Here is a 22,996-nt window from a genome sequence, read left to right on the forward strand (position 1 = left end):
CTGTCATCCGTCATTCCAGGGATATCATATTTTGCTATTCAAAAAGAGGACACAAGTAACAGACATAAATATTCCCAGTTTAGGCTTATATTCAAAATATATGGATCGATAGCATGCACGCACTGTCCCTGCATGTCACATGCACATACGGGCAGTTTGCCCCGATTCTCGGCCGTGTTAGCGATGTTGAAATATTGCTTATATGGAGCAGACAGAAAACCAATCATTCTCAGGCTTATCCTCAACCCATTTTTATTTTTTTTATGACTGTTGTCAAGTCCGACCCTTCCTAAAAAGCTGTGTTCAAGGCAAGCTAGGCGCTAATGACGCACAGCTGCACCACTACCGTAGGGTCTCTCTCGCTTTTTGATGACGTAATTGCTGCATGAATTCCGATTTGAGAGACTGAACGGTACAGACCGCCGCGACAGTCTGGAAAAATGTGTCCCAGATCGGATTTTAACCACATACGAAAGTGACCCAGATCGCATTTGAAATGGTCCACGTCTATGCGACTTGTCACGTTCAGACTGTCAAGTTAATGCCTCACTCGAGTCGGAAAAACACGAAAAAATCGGATTTGTGCATTAAGACCTGTAGTATGAACATAGCCTTTGAGCCTCCTAAAAAGTTGGTAGTGTTTTGTCCCTACCGTCCCTATGCAAACCCACGCCCTTGTCAATAATGACAGACAGAGATTGGATTCTATGCCTTATCCACCTTCCGATCAATCTTTCTTTCCCACTGCAGGTGGGCGACGCCATGCGTAAGATGCAGGAGAGGAACAATATCGGCAAAGTGATCCTCACCACCGATCCCATGCCTGAGGAAGAGAAGAAGGAAGAGGCGCCGGCGGCCGACAAGAAGAAGGAAGACAAGAAGAAGGAGGACAAGAAGAAGGAGGATAAGAAGAAGGACGAGGGCAAGAAGGAAGAGAAGAAGGATGACAAGAAGAAGGAGGAGCCCAAAAAGGAGGAGGAAGAGAAGAAAGAAGAGGCCAAGAAGGAGGAAAAGTGAGGAGAGATTAAGAGTGATAGGTTGGAGCCGGTGGTGGTGGGAGTGCGCTGGGGTTTATATTCTCATCCATCTCTTCTTGACTGATTATTTTTGCTTGTCCCTCCTTGGTGAGTCGACCATTACCATGCTAAATTGTTGTTACCTGCTCCCCATTTTACCGTCATCAACCTCGCCCACAGACAGGCACAAAGACAACCGAGACGAAGCGCACCCGCCCAATCTCCCCCGGTTATGTCACACCAATGAGTCAGCACAGCCCGTGATTGGCCGACAATCAGAAAGCGCGGAGAAGTATCTTCTGCTAATTAGAAAACGCTCCACAGTTAATAATACCCCCTCATAAAGAGCCTCTGTGTGTGTAAAATGAATTGGGGAGCGGGAAGGAATGGGGCGCTGGGTTCTTTTTTTTCAACCGGTTGACGGGCACAAGCTGAAAGAGGCACTGTCATGCCGAGGCCTCCCTCTCGCTCCTTTTCAGCGAGAACTGTCCGTCACCCCGACCCCGACAAAAGGGTGGGGGTTCCAGTACAAGCCTCTCTTTCCCACTCCCTCTTTGCTGTCGGCATAGCAACAGGCGTCCGGCTCGTCGAGAGATGCCACTACTCGCCCGCCTCCATGTATGCCAACAATGCCCGGCACTATCTTCCCTTTTAATTAATTTAGGTGATGACACACGTGAAAAAATGGAGACATTTCTCTCCCAAATAAAAGAAATTAAAGCCAATAGTAATTGATTAGGAGCGAGTTGTGGCTAAATTCAGTGCACAGCGCCACCTTCAGGTTATCAGGGAAATTGCCTTCACAAATTCAATGTTAAAGTGGTATGAAAAAGTATCTGAACCTTTTGGAATTTCACCATCAAATGTGATCTGATCTTTGTCAAAATCACACAGAAGAAAATAGTGTCTGCTTTAACTACAACCACCCAAAAATTTATAGGTTTTCATATTTTAATGAGGATAGCATGCAAACAATGACAGAAGGAGGAAAAATAAGTATGTGAACCATCACATTTAATGCTTTGGGAACCCACTTTAGTCTGGCACATCGATTAGGAATAATCTTGGCCCATTCTTCTTGACAAAACTGCTGCAGCTCAGTCAGATTTCTGGCATGAATCGCTGTCTTTAGGTCATGCCACAGCATCTCAATAGGGTTCAAGTCTGGAATTTGACTTGGCCACTCCGAAACGTGTGTTTTGTTCTTCTGAAACCATTCTGAAGTTGATTTACTTCTATTTTTTGGATCATTGTCTTGTTGCAGCATCCATCCTCTTTTTATCTTCGAGTATCTGACAGATGGCCTCAGGTTTTCCTGCAAAACATTCTTTTGAGTTCATTCTTCCATTAATGATTGCAAGTTCTCCAGGCCCTGAGGCAGCAAAACAGCCCCAAATCATGATGCTCCCTCCAACAAGCTTCACAGTGGGTATGAGGTGTTGATGTTGGTGAGCTGTTCCATTTTTTTGCCAACATTAAACGAGCAACAATTTGTTTTTTTTTTAGACAGCAGTGGCTTCCTCTGTGGAGTCCTCCCATGAACACCATTCTTGGCCATAGTTTCACATATAGTTGATGTGTGCACAAATATATTGGACTGTGCCAGTGATTTCTGTAAGTCTTTAGGAGACACTCTTGGGTTCTTTTTTACCTCTCTGAGTATTCTGCATGGAACTGTTGGCGTCGTCTTTGGTGGAAGGCCAATCTTTGGGAGAGAAGCAATAGTACTAAAATCTCTCCATTTGTAGACAACTTCTTTGACTGTCTATTGATGAACATCAAGACTTTTAGAGATGGTTTTGTATCATTTCCCAGCTTTACACAAATCAACAAATCTTGATCTTCAGACAGCTCTTTTGACCTAGCCATGATGCACATCATACATTGCTTCTCATCAAGACCATTCTTACAAAGGTGTGTGTTTTATAGTGGGCAGGGCAATTTTAAACAACTCATCAGTGACTGGGCACACACCTGACTGAAAATTAACTCTCCTTAGGCAGAGGGTTCACTTACTTATTTTCCCCCCTTCTATCATTGTTTGCATGCTATCCTCATTAAAATATGAAAACCTATAAATGTCTGGGTGGTTTTAGTTAAAGCAGACAGTTTTTTTTCATTTGTGTGATTTTGACCAAGATCAGATCACATTTGATAGTGATTTTACGCAGAAATGTGAGAAATTCTAAAAGGTTCAGATACTTTTTCATACCACTGTACATGAAAGTGGATATACAGTATTACAAAAGAATTTTAAAACCATTTTTTTCCAGCGAGAATTAAAAACACATATAGACGACAATCTTAGCACTCCAATATAAAACAATATTAACAGATCTAAGACAGTTGAATAAATTCAAAATGCAGATCATACGTTTTTACGTACGATTACGTTCTGCCGACTCCAATCTCCTCACACCCATCACTCGCACTAAGCTCCGAACCTTGGGGGACCGAGCCTTCGCCGCTGCTGCTCCCTCACTCTGGAACTCACTCCCAAAACCCATCAGGAATCTGGACTCATTACAAAACTTCAAATCACTCCTAAAAACCCACCTGTTCAAACTAGCTTTTCCCACCTCTTAATTCTGTCTATGTGTTGTTATGTAAAGCGTCTTTGAGTGTCCAAAAAAGCGCTATACAAGTTTGAGGTATTATTATTATTATTATTATCATTGTTCCAGATACCATAGACTTCATAATTGTATTGACAGGTCATATCCGTCAGTCACTGCCCAACGCCTTTGGGTAGAGGTGGGAATCTTTGGACACCTAACGATTCGATTACGATTCAGAGGCTATGATTCGATTATAAATCGATTATTGATGCTCCCCCCACCCCCCGCCCAAGCTATCACCATTGACTCTTGGTAGCTTAGCCACTCCGGAACCCTGAAAAACAAATATCTGACTAAATTAATTCCACTAATTAAAGCCCCTCTAACTCAAAGATTAAGCCTAACGTCAAAAATTCTGAACTTCCACTTTAAGTCCCAAATACGTCACAAACTAGCGCTGTCTGTCCGTCTGCCTGCCTGTCTGAAAGCGGTGAATTGCTTTGTAAATGTTATTTTTAAAACTTTATTGGGGGGAAAAATTGTTGCGTTGAACACGAATGGCCTCCCTCGTGCGCCATGTGCCATTGTGTGTGCGTCCGTCCTCAGGTCTTCGATACCCCGAGCCGAGCGAGGCCACCACCACCTTAACCCCGACCGCCTCTTCCGAGCCTGAGCTAGGAGGACAAAGTGATGTTTTGTATGTTTTGCACTCTGTCGGCTGATCCTAATGCACTTACAAGCGAGGCGCTCGCACCCCAGCCTCGCCCTTCATCCATTCAGATCGATCGCTTGCGGCGCCCCCCAGTGGGCTGGAGTGCGAGCGGAGCGCGGACCCGTGCGTCCTGTCCGCTGGTTCTGGTTATGATGATTATTATTGGTATTATTCGTGTTCTGTTCTAATCTGCTGGGCTCCCTTTGTGAACCTGTGCACGGTGCTTTTGTTCTGAGTGCCATGTGTGACAAAACACCCCCCCCCCCCCCCCCCCAAAAAAAATCCAATGGTATTTGGATTTGTTTGTTTGGAGTGTCGGAGACCCTTTTAATTATAAAAGCTGTGTCTTTTTTGTCCAAACCACGTGTGCCAAATGACAATGTATATTCCTCTTGTCAATGCTTTGAATATTTACAGCGCATACAAAAAATATATATACACAGTATGAATTGTGGTGTTGGATGCGTTTCCATCCTTCTCAGAAGAAGACAAAATACAATGTGCGTCTGACAAATATCCCAAATATGTGCACCGAGAGAAGATTGTTTTTAGTTAGTTGGTTTTTCCTGGCTTTTGTTTGTCGCTCGTGGGCTCCAAGTGTGCCTACTCCTCCTTCCTTGCACACAGCTTACCTCAGTCCGTCCCTTAACTACACAGCAACATCCTTTTCACTGTGCTCTACCAGCTCCAATACGCGGTCGCTGTGACCCGCCCATGTGTTTACAACCACGTCACAGTGAGAAGGAGCTAGACGAGGTCACTCCTAAGGCAAGCGGAAGGGACGGGGGGGTTACTTCGTTGCTTTCCTTCGTGAACTCGTGCGGCAAGCGAGCGAGCAGATGTCGTTTCGGGCCCGGTCGGCCAAACCGGACGCGACAGCCTTACTTCTGATCCCGGTTCAAAAAACACAAGCTACCATCTGGAAATGGAAGGGAAACTTAGTGGGTCCATCTATCAATGTGCAACACTGTGCTAAAATGTCTTAGGCCACCATTGTGTCAAGTTTTGTCTTCTTTGTTTAATAGAATACATTTTTCAAATGTTTTACACCAGGTAAACGCTCTCCAACAGCGTACCGCACGCTGCACGTCACTTCCGCTCATTAATATTCATGATGTTAGCAACTGTTGCTAAGGGGGGGACACGGTCGCCTTTGTCCCTCATGCTACAGTGTATCACAAAAAGTGAGTACACCCCTTGCATTTCTGCAGATATTTAAGTACCGTATTGTCCCGAATATAAGACGATGTTTTTTGTAATGAAATAAGGCTGAAAAAGCAGGAGTCGTCTTATATTCGCCGTGTAGCCATTATACCCATTCACGACGCTAGATGGCGCCAGATATCATTGAAGCGATGTTCTGTCATGACAGATCTTCGCTACTCTCAAGTTTAACCAGTTTGCATTATTGCAATGTTTTTCCTTATTCCGATTTGTTTCAGGACTACAGTTACATTTAGACTTCACTTTGATGGCTAATGCAGTTATTGCAATTTTGTTGTTTTGTCACAATAGATTGGTTTACTTACATTTCAAAAACCCGAAGCCATTCATTTACGAATGTGATTGCACTTTAGTTTACATATTTAAATGTTCAGATGTTAAGATTTGAATGAGGCAAAATAACAAGCGTTTTCCCTCAAATATATTGTTATAATCATTTGTTTTGGATGTACTGTATATATTTTCTGTATAAAAATTAATTTGGTGTTCAAAAAGTTGTTTTTTTTTTTAAACTTGAGTCTTGAAAAAGAGGGGGTCGTCTTATAATCTGGGCCGTCTTATATTCGGGCCAATACGGTATAATAGAGTTCATTTATTTTCCCCTCAAAATAACTCAAAATATAGCCATTAACATCTCAACCCCTGGCAACAAAAGTGAGTACACCCCTTAGTGAAAGTTGTCAATATTAAACATGTCAACTGTCAATATTCTGTGTGGCCACCACTATTACCCAGAACTGCCCTGGGCATGGAGTTGACCAGTGCTTCACAGGTTGCCATTGGAATCCTCCATGACGACGTTGCCGGATATTTGAGACTTTGCGCACCTCCAACTTCCGCTTGAGGATGTTCTATTGGGTTCAAGTCTGGAGACACGCTTGGCCTTTACCCTCAGCCTCCTCAGTAAAGCAGTGGTCATCTTGGAGGTGTGTTTGAAGTCATTGTCATGCTGGAACACTGCCGTGCGACCCAGTTTCTGGAGGGAGGGGATCATGCTCTGCTGCAGTATTTCACTGTACACGTTGGAGTTCATGTTTCCCTCAGTGGAATGTAACTCTCCAACACCTGCAGCTAAGGATGGGAATTGATACGATTTTTACAATTCCATTATTGATATTGCTTAATGATTCGATTCTTTATCGATTCTAATTTGGGTAAAAAGAAGAACAAATATTTTAATTGGCATCGAGTTTGTTTAATCGGAAGTCACAACCTTACAAACTCACAACAAGGTCAAAAGAGGCCCAAAGCCATAAGAATGTGTAACATTTTACTGAACCATTTTTCTAATAGTAATAAAATATCCTCCTTTTTAAAAGGACATATCAGCTGATACCACTCAAAAATAATAAAAAAAGAAAAATACTGTCAAATGCAACAGAACAGTACGTAGTGCACATGTGTAAAATTAAGAATTCTTTTGCAGAAAAATATGCATGTCTGCTTTTTCAAGTGATCTTTCTGGACTTATGGCGTCTCCAGCAGTGGAGAACACAGAAGTTACGTGACGCAATTCGTGCTGGTTGGAATTGATAAGAGAATCGTTAGATAAACTGCCAAATGATTCCATGGAATTGAAACACCTGGATCTCTATAGGAACCGGTTCTCGATTCCCATCTCTGCCTGCAGCACTCATGCAGCCCCAGACCATGACATTCCCACCACCATGCTTGACAGTAGGCATAACACACTTATCTTTGTACTCCTCACCTGGTCGCCGCCACACACGCTCAAGAACATCAGAACCAAACAATCTTCATCTCATCAGACCATACGACTTGGTTCCAGTAATCCATGTGCTTTGTTGACATGTCTTCAGCAAACTGTTTGCGGGCTTTCTTCAGAAGAGACCTACTCCTGGGGTGACAGCCACGCACGCTAATTTGATGTAGAGTGCGGTCTGACCACTAACAGGCTGACCCCCCACCTCTTCAATCTCTGCAGCAATGCTGACAGCATTTGGATGTGGCGCTCGCCACGTGCGCTCAGCTTCTTTGGACGACCTACCCGGGGCCTGTTCTGAGTGGACCCTGCTCTTTTAAAATGCCAGATGATCTTAGCCACTGGGCAGCAGCTCAGTTTCAGAGTGTTGGTAATCTTCTTGTAGCCTTGGACATCTTCATGTAGCGAAACAATACGTCTTTTAAAATCCTCAGAGAGTTCTTTGCCATGTTGGAACTTTCAGTGACCAGTATGAGAGAGAGTGAGAGCTGCACTACAAATTTGAACACACCTGCTCCCTATGCACACTTGGTCCTAGTAACACTAACAACTCACATGACATTTTGGAGGGAAAATGACAAGCAGTACTCAATTTGGACATTTAGGGATCGCTGTGACTTGACTGCGCAGCGAAGGTCGAATCTGACCCGTCAATATCATTATGAAGTCTATGGTTTACACAAATCATGCGTGCAAAACATCTTCAAAACACTGTAATACCTTAGCGTTAGCAATGCTAGCCGAAGACCTAGCATGACAAGTGATGACCTAAGGCATTTTATCACAGTGCTGTACTGTATATCAACTGCTTTTAGCGTTTCCGCTCATTTCTGCGACATCTTCGCAGCATTTCCAGACACTTATGCAACAGGAGGAAAGTTTCTGAGCAAACGTTTTGCTTCTGGATGTCACATCCTCTTTTTTCAAAGTGAGCGTGGCGAGGAAAGCGGGGACAAAAATGCACTGAGACGACGAGCAGCCAATTGCATTCCTTTTATTTTTTTGGCCTCTGGAGCAGATGCCGGCTTTCTGTTAATGTGGTTTCTCAGGTCCTTCCAACAGTTTTCACTCGATTTACAGCACAATCCGTCACGTCCACGTCCCGTCAGTGGAAGCGTTCCCAAATTCCACGTCCCGTTTCCATTCTCGCCTGGCAGAAAAACGGCGAGGCGGCCTCAGTTCAAGTTATTGGCTGATCTTGTACAGTACTAGGATGCATGTTTAGTTGGAAAAAAAATGTAACAGTGTGTATGTTGTATATGTACAGCTTAGTTTAGTGCTCGTGTGGTGGTGTGGTTTGAGGAAGAACGCCCGCTAAGTCACGTGTCAAGTTGCCAAGCGAAAGCCTTCAGCATGGGCAGCCACCTAATTCTTGGAATGTGCCGCCTCTCATACCCGTCCCCGCACCAAAACACTCACACACCACACATGCTTCCCTGAAACGTGATTTTCGCGTGTATCGTGTAGCTTTGTTTGTACCCCCTCCTACAAAAAAATGGCAACTCTCATCAAAACCACTTTAGTCTTTTTTTTTTTTTTTTAATTAAAAACATGTTTTTTTTTATATTAATGCTGCTTCTTTCTGTGCTCGACTCTGGGTGGGTTCTGCGTGAGCCTCTACAGCTTGTAACGCTTCAGTGTGTAATGTTACCATATGCCTTACATGTTTTCCAGGACTAATAAAAAAAGCATAACAAGAATAATGTAATGAATGTGTATTTTTTAATGGGTCATATGTAAGACGTATAGGCATGAGCAGGGGTGAAAGTGGGCCAGAACGTTCAGGAATGCAGTTCCGGTATAAGATTCAGGGCCGAAATGCAGTTCCGATATACGGTGCTTTGATTCCAAAAATATGACAGCAACTGTCAAAACGCTATGTAAAAAAAAAAAATGCTAAGCTGCCACACATGCATTTCATCTCCAAGAAGAAAACAGTCTACCAACATCAGATTTACATACACAAGTGTTAACAACAAGCATGGTAAAGTGCTTGTGTAGCGTAATCCATTTCCACCTATATTTATTATTCATTTTATTCCACGGACGGCATGGAGGTTTCCAGAGCTGCTCTAGTTATCAGAGTCTGATGATGATGAGTCACGTCAATGTGCGAATGCACGCAGCAGAGCAAAACGCCTGGACTCATTTATCCATTCAATTAGCTGACATACTGACATGTGATCAGCAGAGATAGTTAGCTCTGATTGGTTCAAATGTGCATGTTTTCTGGAAGAAAGAAAGCAAAAGTAAGTGTTTACATTAACTTCAATTTTTAATATACATCCAATGTTCTTATGTAGTTAAATCTTGGCATTTAGTATGTGAGGAAATGAGGGAAAATAAAAATTAGGAGATGGAAGTTGGGGTTATTGCTGTTTTTGTTAACTTTTATTTGGCAAATCGTTGAAAAAATACAATTTTGAATGAAAATCAGTTTTGGTATGTATTATAGAAATAACCGTGCCAAAAGTTGGCTTTGCATTTCAGTAGTTTTAGGAGGTTTGCCCCCCCCCCCCAAAAAAAAGGAAAAAAAATAAAATAAAATGAAATAAATAAATAAAACAACATTTTTGGCTCCCTGGCGACCTTCACGTCGGGGAGTTCCGGCAAGAAATTCCAGCCACTTTCACCCCTGGGCATGAGTGAGTCTATAATTACTCCTTTGACCACAAGCCCCAATAATACACTGCAGACCAGAGGTGACCTCTCAAGCTGAACATTTAATGTTTTGTTTTGTTCGTTTTTTTTCGTGTGGGATAAAACACATCTAAAACATACACTGTATTATTGTGAAAAATGCAGTTAAGGATATAGGAAGCAAGCGCAAGACCAGGCAGGCAGTGCGCACATGCCCTCTGCTGGCCAACTCGAAACCTATAGGCACCGATAAATTCGCAATTACTGAATCAACCCCTAGTACAGTGGTTCTTAACCTTGTTAAGGGACCGAACCCATAGGCGGAATTTAACTTTTGGGGCAGGGGGGGGCACAACATGTTGATGACCCCGAAACGCAGTGTCAGCAATAAAATTAACTTACAAGAATATTGTACATATACAGTGAGCATTTTTGTGATGTTTTGTGCTTTTTTTCTGGCTGCTTAGGCCAGTGTTTTTCAACCTTTTCTGAGTCACCGCACGTTTTACATTGGAAAAAATGTCACGGCACACCACAAACAAAAAATGTTCCAAAATGACTTCCTGTACAGTATATTTAATTATCCAATCATTTCTCAAGATTTATTCCAATTCAGCGTGACTTGAGCCTGTTTAGATGAACACAAAGCCGATATCCTGGCTGGAATTGAAGAAAGACGGACACAAAACTCTTCTTCAACAGCTCTTTGTCTCTCTGTTTTAATTTTTTTTTTAGGGCTGTTAAACGATTAAAATTTCTAATCGAGTTAATTACAGCTTAAAAATGAATTAATCGTAATTAATCGCAATTCAAATCATCTATAAAATATGCCATATTTTTCTGTAAATTATTGTTGGAATGAAAAGACACAAGACGGATATATACATTCAACATACGGTACATAAGTACTGTATTTGTTTATTATAACAATCAACAAGATGCCTATAACATTATTAACATTCTCTTAAAGCGATCCAAGGATACAAATACTTGTAGTTCTTAAAAGATAAATGTTAGTACAAGTTATAGAAATTTTATATTAAAACCCCTCTTAATGTTTTCTTTTATTAAAATTTGTAAAAATTTCAATCCAAAAAATAAACTAGTAGCTCACCATTGTTGATGTCATTACACCATGCTCACTCCCCAAACCCATAAAATCATTTGGACCCAAGCGCCAGCAGAGGGCGCCAAACAACAAAAAACAGGTAACATGTAACAGGTGGACATTACACTGCTGTCATTTTAATCTGAGCGGGGCATGTGCGTTAATTGCGTCAAATATTTTAACAGCCCTCATTTTTTTTTATCGCAGTTAGGCTTGAAAACCTTAGACTTATCAGACAGGGGGACTTGAGCAATGTCTTTAACCGCATCAGGGCCGAGCATCTCGCTGACAATTACTTTGCAGGCAGGTAGTATTCATTTCTCTGCCACAGTGTGGGACTTTTTGAATTTAGCAACAAGTTCATCAACAAGGCTTTGAGATCTTTCTCCTTTACCTTTGTAGTTTTTCTGAAAAAAAGTTTCCTGTTTCTCTGTGTTTTTACAAAGCCGGACAAAATAGTCCATCGACTTGTTTTGAAGCGTCGGGTGTTTCGTTTGGAGATTACGTTCAAGCTTGTTTGGCACCATGGCGCTGTTAGATAGCTGCTCGTTTCACATTGAAGAACTGCTCTGATTTCTAGCCATCGGCCACCTTGCTGTCCTCGACAATGTGTTGGAATAAAACACGGGGGGAATTGACGGTCGTCACATATGGATAAACTAAAAATAACACTTTCGTCTATATCGACATTTGACTAGTCTAATCCAATGACGTACAGTAGACGTGCTGGGGTCCACATTCTCGCGGACAGCAAGGTGGCTGGAAATCCGAGCAGTTCTTGAACGCAACACGAGCAATACCTCCCTCATTTGCACACAACCGAAACCTTCTACCTAGTGCTTACTTCCTTCTGCAACACTGCCCAGCGACGTAAAAAAAATAAATAAATAAAGTGCGATATTTTATAATTTCTCGTGGCACACCTGACAATCTCTCACGGCACACTGGTTGAAAAACACTGGCTTAGGCAATACATTTCGCCAAGATTGTCAACCATTGAATATGGTACGCCCGCCGGTGTCGTGCCAATGTAGTTACTCTAGTCAAAAAATGTATCCCCTTGGAGGAGCCATATTGAGGTAGGTTTCTTTATTAGTCAATCAAAAAAAAGTTACTTCAATTAAAAAAAGAAATTGTTTCCATCAAAATATATATTTTCAATCAAAACAAAGTTGGTTCAATCAAAAAAAAACTTGTTTGAATGCAAAAATAAATTTTAAATTAAAAAAAAAAATGCAGGTGAAAGCTTTTTTTTTTTTTTTTTTTTTTTAGATTGAAGCAACTTTTTTAATTGAAGTAATGTTGATTTGTGTTTGGGCCACAATTTGGCTAGGATGTTTTTGTCTTTATTATTCAATCAAAAAACAAATTGCTTCAGAAAAAATATATTTTAAAAAAGAAAAATCACTCCAATCAAAAAAAGAAAAATTTCAATCACAGAGAACGTTTTTGAATGTGAAAAAATATTTGAGATTGAAAAATTTGCATTTGAACACTTAATTTTTCATTGAAAAAGTTTTCTTTGATTGAAGCAGTCCTATTTGTGTTTGGGCCATTTATGGGGAGGACATTTGTGTCTAAATCATTCAATCCCCAAAAAAGTTGCTTCAATCAAAAAAAAATTTTTCAACCAAAGAAAAAAAATCATTTGAAAAATAAAATTGCCATCACCTAATTTTTTTTGAAAATTATATGCAAAGCAAATGACCGTCTAAGCAGCTAGTCACATGATCTATTCAAAAAATAGTTTTGACCCATTATAAAAAATTTTTTTGTTCATTTCATTCACTTTTGTGGCAGTTTTATATAGCAAAGTCAATTTCATGCAATGTCACTTTTCGGCCACCAGCGGGGGGTGCCTGGCCCCTATGCCCCCCCCCCCCTTAAAATCCGCTTATGACTGAACCCCACAAGTTTCACTTGTTGATTCACCAAACCCTTTGGAATTCTAATATAGCATTTTTTTTTTCAAATTCTAAACCGATATATCTAAGCTAGCAAGCTAATAAATTGGCAAATTCCCATTAAAAATTCTTCTCATTTTGACAGCACATTTAATAAACAGGTGAAAATTTGAGACCACGCTGCCCATTGGTCAGTTGTATTCCCTCATATGGAGTGCGAGTCAACCTTCCACCGAGCAAACCAGTTCATCCACCCTCAAGATCGAGGACTAGCAGTTAAAAGTTATTATTTTGACGCCACGAGGTGAGGAGGGAGTTGAAAGTCCATGTTGCCCATAGGCATGTGCCGGTTACCGGTTTCACGGTTTACCGTGGTGTGAAAACGTCGCGGTTTCAAAACCACTTAAATTTTCCGTCAGACCGTAGTACGGTATTTGCTATTTTTCTTGTGTAAAAAATGCAACCAGAAGCGGCGTGGCGCAGCAGCGCTCACACCCTCCCGTTTGTTGCTGTGTGTGAAAGTGACGCTATCGGCTAGACAGCCAGCTAACCCAAAAACAAATACTCCAAACATACTGGACTGTCTCAGAAAATTAGAATACACAATATTCTAATTTTCTGAGACAGTCCTGTATATTGTTCTATGTAAAGGACGTCAGCCAAGGTCGGCCCCCCACATTTTTACCACGCCAAATCTGGTCCCCTTTGCAAAAAGTTTGGACACCCCTGCTTTAAATGGTGGATTAATGTACAGGACTGTCTCAGAAAATTAGAATATTGTATATTCTAATTTTCTGAGACAGTCCAGTATGGCGTACTGTTCTTCAATTTATTGAGCTCTCAAATCGTGCTAAGTGTAATATACAAAATGAATACATTTAAAATGTTGTAGAATTAGATTTTTACATGTGAGTAGCTTCAACAGATTAGCACCAAGGAAAAAGTTCACCAAAAACAAAACACACATTTTCCTTTTAAATTTAATATACAAACTAACTAAAAGCTTACAAAGATGAATGTTAGCCTAGGATTAGCTGGGAGAGCAACTTCGTTGAGTGTTACAGCCGTAGAGTGACAAAACAAGTTTGATTCACTTGAATGAAGGGGAAAAAGTGCTAGCCTCAAAGATCGCTAATTGCGAAAGATGATCTTGCCCTAAGCACAAATCCACTTTCGCTGGATCAAGGAGAGTTCTCACTCCCAATGTTTTTTTTTTTTTTTTTTTTTTTTTTAAAGATGAAACCTTTCCACAACAATATTGACATTTTAGCTAACCTATACATTTTTAACTAACTTATGAATTCTTTATGTTCTTTTTTAACACAAAGGCATGACATCATGTAGACTAGAGTTGACACAGTGGCTGCAAATGGTGAAACTTCTATTAAGCTTTTCCACCCTCAAAAAAAAAGTCATGTAGTATAAATTGTAAAAATTTTCATTCAGAAGTGTTTTTACTTTTTTATAGAAATTATTTTGTTCTTGCTCTAATCTTGAGCAACGTGAGCTGTGGCTGTGAGTATAGTCTATAAGTTATATTTATTTTAATTTTTTTTTTTTTTTTAATGATAATTTATTTATTTTAACAAGATATTCATGTTCCAATTTGCAACTATGGTCTGGAAAAAAAAAAATCCTGTTCAATGGAAAAAAGTTTTTTTTTAACCCACACATCTCAAATTTTTTTGGAGCTATAATTGCAATACCGTGATACCGTGAAACCACTGTATTTTTGCTCACGGTTATCGTACCGTCAAAATCTCATACCGGCACATGCCTAGTTGCCCAACGACTGCCCCAAAACATCACTGCTCTAGAGGAGATCTGCACAGAGGAATGAGCCAAAATACCAGCAACAGTGTGTGAAAAGCTTGTGAAGAGTTACAGAAAACGTTTGGCCTCCGTTATTGCCAACAAAGCGTACATAACAAAGTATTGAGATGAACTTTTGGTATTGACCAAATACTTATTTTCCACCATGATTTGCAAATAAATTCTGTAAAAATCAAACAATGTGATTTTCTGGGCTTCTTTTGCACATTCTGTCTCTCATAGTTGAGGTTTACCCATGTTGACAATTACAGGTCTCTCTAATATTTTCAAGAGGGAGAACTTGCACAATTAGTGGTTGACTAAATGGTTATTTGCCCCACTGTATGTGTAAATAAATTGTTACTTTACTATCAAAACCTCTATTTGTCTTGTTGTTTATGTTATTTTGTAAAGGGAAAACATTGTTCAGATGTTTGGGATGTCACTAAAGCAAAAAATAGCCGTGTTAAAGTCAAAGTTATGTTTGAAATGTATGCGCTCACAAAAACTCAATTTTACAGTTTTTTTCTTCATCAGAAATTGGAAAATTTCTCAAACTAAGCTATTTTCTAATGCTGATTTCTAAAGAATGGGAAAAGATATGAACTAAGTTTTTTTTCCTGATGAAAGAAGAGAGTCTAATTTTTCTTTTGGTGGGTTCCATGTTTATATAGCAATAGAACAGAATTTTCTGTGGGCTAGCACAATCAGCCAAAATCCCGTTGTGAGAGAATTTATTCATGCTTAAAACACAACCATTATATATTATATTTTGAAGGCTTTTGTTATGCTTGCATGAGAACATTATAGCATAGAGTATCATTGTTAAAATAATCTGTTGGAATCTTTTTGCGTGGGCCTTCTCACAGCCTTGACGATTGTAGACGGAGTCAATATGCCCAAATATGGAATGTCATGTTCCTGTTGTTTCCAATATGCCCTGAATGAATACAATATAGCAACTGTGGCTTATCAAACTTCTTCCTGGCCACAGCTGCTGATTCAATGTTGTAGCTTGGGGGTGGTTTTCCCCTATGAGAGATGTTTTTCTGTAACGAGATGTTTTTACTAACTTTCGATTTCGTTTCTATGGTGTCAACCCATAAATAGAGACATGTCCTGTATCTCTCTTTTGTACACATGCGGAGAGGCACTTTGTGCATTATTCCGTGTCTCTACCCAAGAGCTCTTGTACTAAAACCTACTAAATCCATGGTTGTGGTCGTATTTATTTCTCTAATCTAGCTATCAAGGTAACACTTGTCTCGGAGTTCAAACTTGAGCTTCCCTGACACCAGTAAAACGGCCGGGAGAGAAGGGCCTTGATCCGGTGAAAATGGCTGGGAGTGAATGAGTTCATTATAATCATAATAGCATCAAATAAACTGCTAATACCTTAAATGGGCTGTTAACCTGCAGTGCTAACAGGAAATCTCAAGATGTGGAAGCTTGCTCTACAATCCCGTGTGACGTCAAGATGTCTGACAGGCGTCTCAAGTAGGAAGAATCCGGGTAACCGTTCCTGAGGGACCAAAAATACACGCTTCGTGAGCTTTAGCTGTACAGCACACACTCGTCGTCGGTAGAGGCCGCACTCACCCCGATCGGCCGCCTTGCAAGGTGGTCTTGTGCGGAATAGTGTCCCAGCAAACCTTGGAGCCCTTCTCCTTGCTAGTCACCGTAAAGATGAGCCCCCGCCGGAAGGCGTCCTCTAGCCTGGGCAACAGCTTCCTGCTCTTGTCGCAATCGGGGAAGAAAGCTTCAAAGACGTCACCGTGGAAAGGCTTTCCCGGAGAAGGATGATGATCCTGGCAAGTCAAAAGGAAAACCCTGTGAGTAACCCAATCTTTGGTTTTTTTAACAGTCTCAAAACTGCCCACCTCTTGTATACCATCAGGAATGACGTAGGTGACCTTGATAGTGGTGTGCTTGTTGTGGCCAGGCAAACTGAAGTTGAGTTTGCAGTGATTCATCGAGCCTCGGATGCCCACAGGCGACCGGTGTTGCGGTGATCCGTTGTGGCACACCCTGCAGTTGACGTGAACGGCGTCCAGGCAATTGATGCACATAAAAACCCCGCACTTAGTCTGTTTCATGGAGGTGGCGCTCTCCCCGCACACACAGATGACACCTGGGAGGCCTTCTTTCTGGTTAGACAGTGTAGATTTGTTGCTTTTGGCTGTCGGTGACCTGCCACCATTCACATTTGTGGGGCTTTCCTTAGTTCCGTGGACCAATATCTTCCCTCGGTCGTGATCCCCGATGCTTGCCCTTTCCAGTTTCTCCTTGATGACAGGGTCGCGCCTAGTTGCTATTTGACCGTTGTCAAGCTCGGTCTGAGTTTGGTCCCGCGTATGGTTCGAAATCCTCGTTGCAGAATATGGAAGGCTCTCGCTTATTTGCCTCCCTTTCTTGTTTTTCGTTTGGGCGCGATCAGCGCAAAATACTTCTCGCAGCGAGGCCCCTACCTGATAACACAAGCGTTTAGGACCGAGGAGATACAAACTCCTCTTTGTCATCCGGATGGTAATCTTTGCGAAGCGCTGTCGGACTTCCGCGCAGCAGGCCTGCAAGGTTTCGTCTTCCAAATTTGTAAGATTGAGCTCGGACAGGTGAAGCTCACGTACAGAGAAATCGGAACTGACGGCATCGACCAGCTCTTGCAAATCGTGCTGGCAAGCGGTCACGGCGGACTGCTGTGATCCACGAATCCTTATGGCCGACTGGATCCTGTCCTGCGAACCCACCTCATTTAGCTCCAGGTTGCATGTCAGTGCTTCAACTTGGGTCCTGTAGACCTCCTTAATATGGAGCCACATAACGGTGGGCACCAGAACCTCTGCATGGTAGACTTCATTTTGGTCTCTCTGTATTGGGTCAGTCAGGCTGGAGGTCCTGGTTCTGGGCAGGGATGCAGACGAATCATCTTCAGTCTTCTGAAGTCCCTGCTGAGTCGCTCCTGAAAAACTCTTGGTTTTCCTTGCCGTGGATCCAGTGTGCATTTTTACAGGTGGACGGAATGGAGTTGTGCTCCAGACGGGTCTCGTACTTTTGGCTGTAACGTCCGCGGACGTTTTACTCCTCATTATCGAATGTCCAAGTGGATCTTTTGTTGCTTCTAACGGTTCCTTCCTGGTATTTGAGGCTCCACATAAGGACAAATCTACAGGAATAGAACGTAATGGTGGCCCAGAGCCCTTACAGGGAGCAGCTAAATGATATATTTCACCGTCTTCTGGTCTTCTCTCCTTCTCCGATGGCTGCACGAGATCCTCCTGATCATCCAGAGCCCTTGAGCACTGAGGCGAGGAGAGGCCCAGGGGCTTCTCGGCAGCGGGTTGGCGAGGAGACGAAATTCCACGACGGTGGGCGATGCTTTCAGTTTCCGCCGTGCGGCGCTCCTGAAGAAGAAACTGTTTGGCTTCAGACACATCGCAACAGTCGCCGATAAGGAACACACAGCTGTCGTCTTCATTGAGAAGAAGCTCAGGAAATCTGACACGGAGAGTCGCCATCGCATGCTGCAGGTCTCCGATATGGTCCAGGTCGCACTTTCGTAGCTTCGTCTGACAGATTCTCCTCTCACACTCCTGGGAAAGGTCACGTATCGCCATCCTCGCCTGCTCGATGCGCTTTCGTTCCTTGCCACCCTCAGGGGTTACAACTTGTAGAAATAGCGTGGTAATCCCCTGACTGGACATGTCCACCACTTTGACGCCATGCTGACTCTGCAAGCGCTGGTACTCCTGGCCATAGCGCTTCTGCAAATACTGGAACACATCTGCATCCAACATCAATGACAGCTCCTCCTCTGGGATCGGAGAACCGCCCTTAAGATCTTTTTGGTCCACCCTCTCGGTAAGCGACTCGGCGCGACGAACAGAAGGCTGACCTGCGACTGACCGTTTCGGTGACTGTAGAGCTTCTGCGTGACGGTCAAGCAGCTGGGCCAAAACTGACTGCACTTTGGTGTAGGCACCACACAGTCGATACAACTTATTGGCGGAGTCACAGCTTGCCTCAACATCGGGGTGGTCCCGGAGCAGACGAGTTATTGCCCTGCTACCCTCAGGAAAGTGTTTATAGTCCACAGTTGCTGTTAGACTTGTGATGAGCTAAGACAGATGGGGGTAGGGGGGAGTAGGCTTTTTAATTTCAGTCTGTAAATAGTTTATTTATTTTTTGTAATTCAGCCTCCAAAGCTTAGCCACACGAAATATGGTCCTATATACAGTATAAAGCATTGTGGCGCACCGCCACACTGAAATAAAAGCCGTCACGCCTTGCATAAGAGATGTTTTTTTTTAAAGGCTGTTTCAAACTAGCAGCAGCCTAATAAGAATAGTTCAGTGGCAACCTATTCATAGTGTATTGTAATGTCCGTAACTAAGCGCGGCCCCCTAAAGAGACGAGCTGTGACGTAAAAGGAAGCAAGAAGGAGAACGGGCAAGATAGCGACAGATAGCGGTCGCATGTCGCGGCAGCCCGCTGTTATTTTGTTATTGTTTTTCTTCATTATTGTTGCCACAATAAAGTGGGTAAGCCAATACAGACTCCTCTCCTTCTTCCCTCCATCCAGGGCATTACAGTATTTTGGATCGGACCTTTCGGCGAAAGCGAGCGGTGGACGGCCGTCTTGGACGGAAGGGCAAGTTTGAATGAATTTGCGCCAAGAGGCGGGGCCCAAAATAAAACCATGCTCTATTTCAGAGTACCGCCTTAACGTCAACAACGCATTCAATAGCAGAGGGGCAGGCGTACTTTAATCTGCGCTATCATGCTGTTTCGGCGGACGGATACAGGCAATCACGGCTGACGAAACCTTGATAAATGCGCTTTTTTTCAAGGTTTGCGAGCTCTAGGACACACGAAAAATGGCTCATACCTCTCTTTGCTAAGCTAAATAGTACTTTGATGTGCGTTTGTGTGGAAATGTAGTTCACGGACAACAACAAAAAAATGATTCACTTTCTCATCGAAACTAGTAAAACTCTTTACACGGCAAGTAGAATTTCCCCCTATTCCTTGAAATGGGTCCATGACAAGGGCGTAGGTTTGGTCTCAATATCGCTAGGGACGATATAACAGCATAACCTGCAGGTACACTTTTGGCTGGGGACAGGACGTTAATAAAACCAAACTGATTAGGTGAAAAGGGGTCAAGGCTACATTTCTCACCAATATGAACCTAATCAATTGATAGGCTAAATGATCACTGCAAAAATAAATCTGTATTGACTTGTACTAACTTTCATACTGCAAATTTAACGTCTTAATCTGATAATTTTTCTTAAATTTTGTTTTGAGTGTTAAAGACTAGTTAACAGATTCATTGGTCAGATTATTCAATTTACTTTACTGGTAAATATTACCATTTGTTTTTATTAAGCCCATACATCCAAAGGTTGGTCATTTTTCACCAAAATCAAGGGGAAAAAATGCTTTCAAATAATGTTTTGAACAATATCAATTCTTGAATTAAGAACATTTATGACGGAAAAATCCGTTTTTTTTTTCTTTAAGATTAGATATACTCACTTTTTGCCAAAAATAGGTGTGTTAAGAAAAATAGCTAGAAAATATTTTTTTTAGAAAATAATCTTATTTCAAGAAATCTAAGTGAGTGAAATTTACTTGAAGAACTGGCAGATAATTTCACTCATTTCTAATAAATTTACGCTGACAACAAGGGATTTTAACTAGTCATCAGCCAATCATACGTGCGTTTGAGGGATAAAAATGGTGTCAGTGTAAGTCTGAACATAATGAAAGTAATTCAATTAATAATAGAAAGGTAAATTATGTCGAAGACAATCAAAAGTACCTATACAACTGAAGTCATTATATAATGCAAATAACGTTGCTTAAAAGTTGGTGGGGACAATTTGAGCATCCTGAAAAGTTGCTAGTGTTATGTCCCTAACGTCACCTGTGGTCCATTAACAGAAGGGCTATTATTGTTGTGGTAATGTAGTACATATTAGGGCCAAATAAAAGGAAAAAGAAGGACTACTACATGTAAGTTGTACTATTGCTATGAGGGAAAAAAAGTCGGATTTTTACATAGGGTAATGTGGCTGTAATCAGCTAAGCATTTTACGCACATGCACCGTAGCTGAGAGCTACCACATTAGCCCGGGTAATGAAATATTTCAAATAGATCTTTGCTATGGTTGTTCTTGGGAAAAATGTGAAAAATATCATTTGTCATGTTACAACGCAATTTTGCCATGGCACGACATGGTGAGGCTGTCTGACTCCAATGCAGCCCACCACCACAGCCTCAAAAAATCCTTGGGGAAACCCTGATGGTAGTTTCCCAAATTGGGAAAATTTGCACTAGACAGCTTTATGATGATCAATGGAATATTATTATTCCGCGAGTGTCGAAAAGCTAATATCAATCAAATAGTTTATTATCCACTCGTCAACATTCAAATGTATGATTTTGAAGTACCTTGTTGGGATCCGGGCTTTGCCAATGCTTGCTGACAGAAAGCTCGTAGTCCTTCCCGTCCACTTTGAGAGTGTGCCTGCCGTGATCAAAGACTCTCTGGGCCACTGGGAGTCAATTAAAGTCACATTTGTTTATACAGCCCTAAATCATGAAAATCTCCCAAAGGACTTTGCACACCCACAACAAATGATGCAAAAATAATTCACAATTTAAATATTAGAAACTCAAAACAAAAAAATGCAGTGAATGATGTTGTTCCCTAATCTGAACTCCCCCTCAACGGACAAGAAAAAACTTTAAAATGTGGAAAAAATTAGGAACCTTGTCAAGGGACTGATCCCCCTTCAAAATGACCAGGCCACGATGGATGCCAACCATATCAATGAACCAACTAACGCAATAATGTAACTTAATACTGACCTCCACTGTCTTCAAACTGGACCAGGGCACTGTAGGGCTTCGTCCGATCAATGATAACAGACTCTATTTCCCCTCCGCCATTGCTGGGGCGCAGAAAGTGGACGGCTAATTTATCAATCAGCCGCTCTTCTTCAATGTGTGCAGGCATGCCGCTCACTCGCACGGTCCTGCTCGCCCCGGCCATCTGCTGACAGATCACACCAGCGCTCAACCTCTGGCAAAAACTACGGAATCACTAGTCTCAGTGTATGTTTACTCAGTTCTTTAATTGTGCAGACAAACAAAAATCATATGCATGACACCGTTTTAGTCTTCAAATGGCAACGTTATGGCTTCAAAAAACATTAAAAGAAATCAAAAGAAAAAAATTGTGAGAGTCAGTAACCGGTTACTAATTTGTTATTTTAGATTTCTTTCCTAAAGCCAGTATGTTGCCCTTTGAAATGACTCGTGGCAATAATCTGCTGGGTGAAAGAGACTGATATGCCAGTTTATGTAGGATCATATTTTATGTTGATTCATTCTGTTCCCAGTCAAAACAAGGTTGATGTACCACGATATCAAACATAATGTAAAACCCATACCTGAAAACCGGACATTCATTGTCATTTTGATTTAGACTTTTACACAAGCCTCTATGATGTTATCAGTCCAAGTGTATTTGTGGCCACCTCCAATGTCTTGACAGACATTTGCCAGAGTGACACACAATATACACAGACTAGTAGTTAATAACAAGAAATTCGTACCACCTTCTAGCACTATTATATGAATTTAATTATTGCGAAACCCGCCGATGTTTACAGCCTGTCAAATGCAGGAAGTTTGACAATAAGCGTTCAAATCCCGTCAAAGCGGCATTTAAAGTGAGTGACCATCTGCCCAATATGAAAAAGATATTTTCTAAATTTAAAATGTATATTTGTTACCTTACAAGGGATTCACGGTGGTTTAGTTTTGCCTTTTTACAAAAGCACATGAGCCAAACAGTAGTACAAAAGTGAAACTATGATGTTCTGGCCTGGTCGACAGAGGGCGATCGAGTGCACGAATTGCTGTGGAATAGCCATCAAACGCGAGGAAGAGTTTAGTCGGTGTCTAAAATGTTGTTTGGTTGTATTAAAAAGGGAAATTACTTTATTGTTTTGCATTGACGTTGAACGACAAATAACTTCAAATGAGAAATGGAAAATTCAAATGAGTATGGCGTCACTGTACACTCTACAGTCTTGGTTGTAAGCTCTAAAGAATATTTGGGATGGAAATAATACCATAAGCATTTCGTAAACATTCATTTTCGCCACATTGTAAAAATTTCCTCCACACTGTCATTCTTACTACTGGCAAAAGTCAATCGGTTTGTTTAACTATCTGGCTGAAGTTATAGCGGGAATAGTCTGAGGTTACACAAACAGAATTATT

The 22,996-nt window shown here is 41.6% G+C and overlaps 2 protein-coding genes across 7 annotated transcripts in view; one reads left to right on the forward strand and one right to left on the reverse strand.

Annotated features, from left to right (window-relative positions):
- The window catches only part of vat1 (vesicle amine transport 1), a 76,215-nt gene extending 71,659 nt beyond the window's left edge, over nucleotides 1–4,556 (forward strand). Inside the window, exon 6 of the mRNA XM_057860803.1 lies at nucleotides 751–4,556. Within this exon, the coding sequence (XP_057716786.1) occupies nucleotides 751–1,017 (267 nt within the window). The 3' untranslated portion in view covers nucleotides 1,018–4,556. The remainder of the gene's footprint in view (nucleotides 1–750) is intronic.
- A 28-nt stretch (nucleotides 4,557–4,584) lies between these two features.
- Nucleotides 4,585–22,728, reverse strand: si:busm1-163l24.3 (uncharacterized). Of its 6 annotated transcripts, XM_057860802.1 has the most exons (7): nucleotides 22,509–22,726; nucleotides 21,575–21,761; nucleotides 21,155–21,258; nucleotides 16,578–18,812; nucleotides 16,297–16,505; nucleotides 16,093–16,219; nucleotides 4,585–9,462 (listed from the first exon to the last, which is right to left on the reverse strand). In XM_057860802.1, exons 1-6 carry the CDS (start codon nucleotides 22,551–22,553, stop codon nucleotides 16,132–16,134), a joined length of 2,868 nt encoding a protein of 955 aa, XP_057716785.1. In that variant the 5' UTR covers nucleotides 22,554–22,726; the 3' UTR covers nucleotides 4,585–9,462; nucleotides 16,093–16,131. The 6 variants fall into 6 exon arrangements, with proteins under 6 accessions (XP_057716785.1, XP_057716782.1, XP_057716781.1 ...); XM_057860799.1 differs by having other exon boundaries at nucleotides 16,297–18,812; nucleotides 21,575–21,758; nucleotides 22,509–22,728; XM_057860798.1 differs by having other exon boundaries at nucleotides 4,585–8,383; nucleotides 16,297–18,812; nucleotides 22,509–22,728.
- Between the last annotated feature and the right edge of the window lie 268 nt (nucleotides 22,729–22,996).

The sequence above is a fragment of the Corythoichthys intestinalis genome, chromosome 16 (genome assembly GCF_030265065.1).
Source record: "Corythoichthys intestinalis isolate RoL2023-P3 chromosome 16, ASM3026506v1, whole genome shotgun sequence".
In the NCBI taxonomy this organism is placed as follows: Eukaryota; Metazoa; Chordata; class Actinopteri; order Syngnathiformes; family Syngnathidae; genus Corythoichthys; species Corythoichthys intestinalis.

Coding starts and splice junctions, on each gene's coding strand:
- si:busm1-163l24.3 (XM_057860798.1), bottom strand. CDS start 22,553: ATGTGCTTTTGTAAAAAGGCAAAACTAAACCACCGTGAATCCCTT. Junction 21,762..22,508: donor TAAACCACCGTGAATCCCTT/GTAAGGTAACAA, acceptor GTGATCTGTCAG/CAGATGGCCGGGGCGAGCAG. Junction 21,259..21,574: donor CCAGTTTGAAGACAGTGGAG/GTCAGTATTAAG, acceptor ATTGACTCCCAG/TGGCCCAGAGAGTCTTTGAT.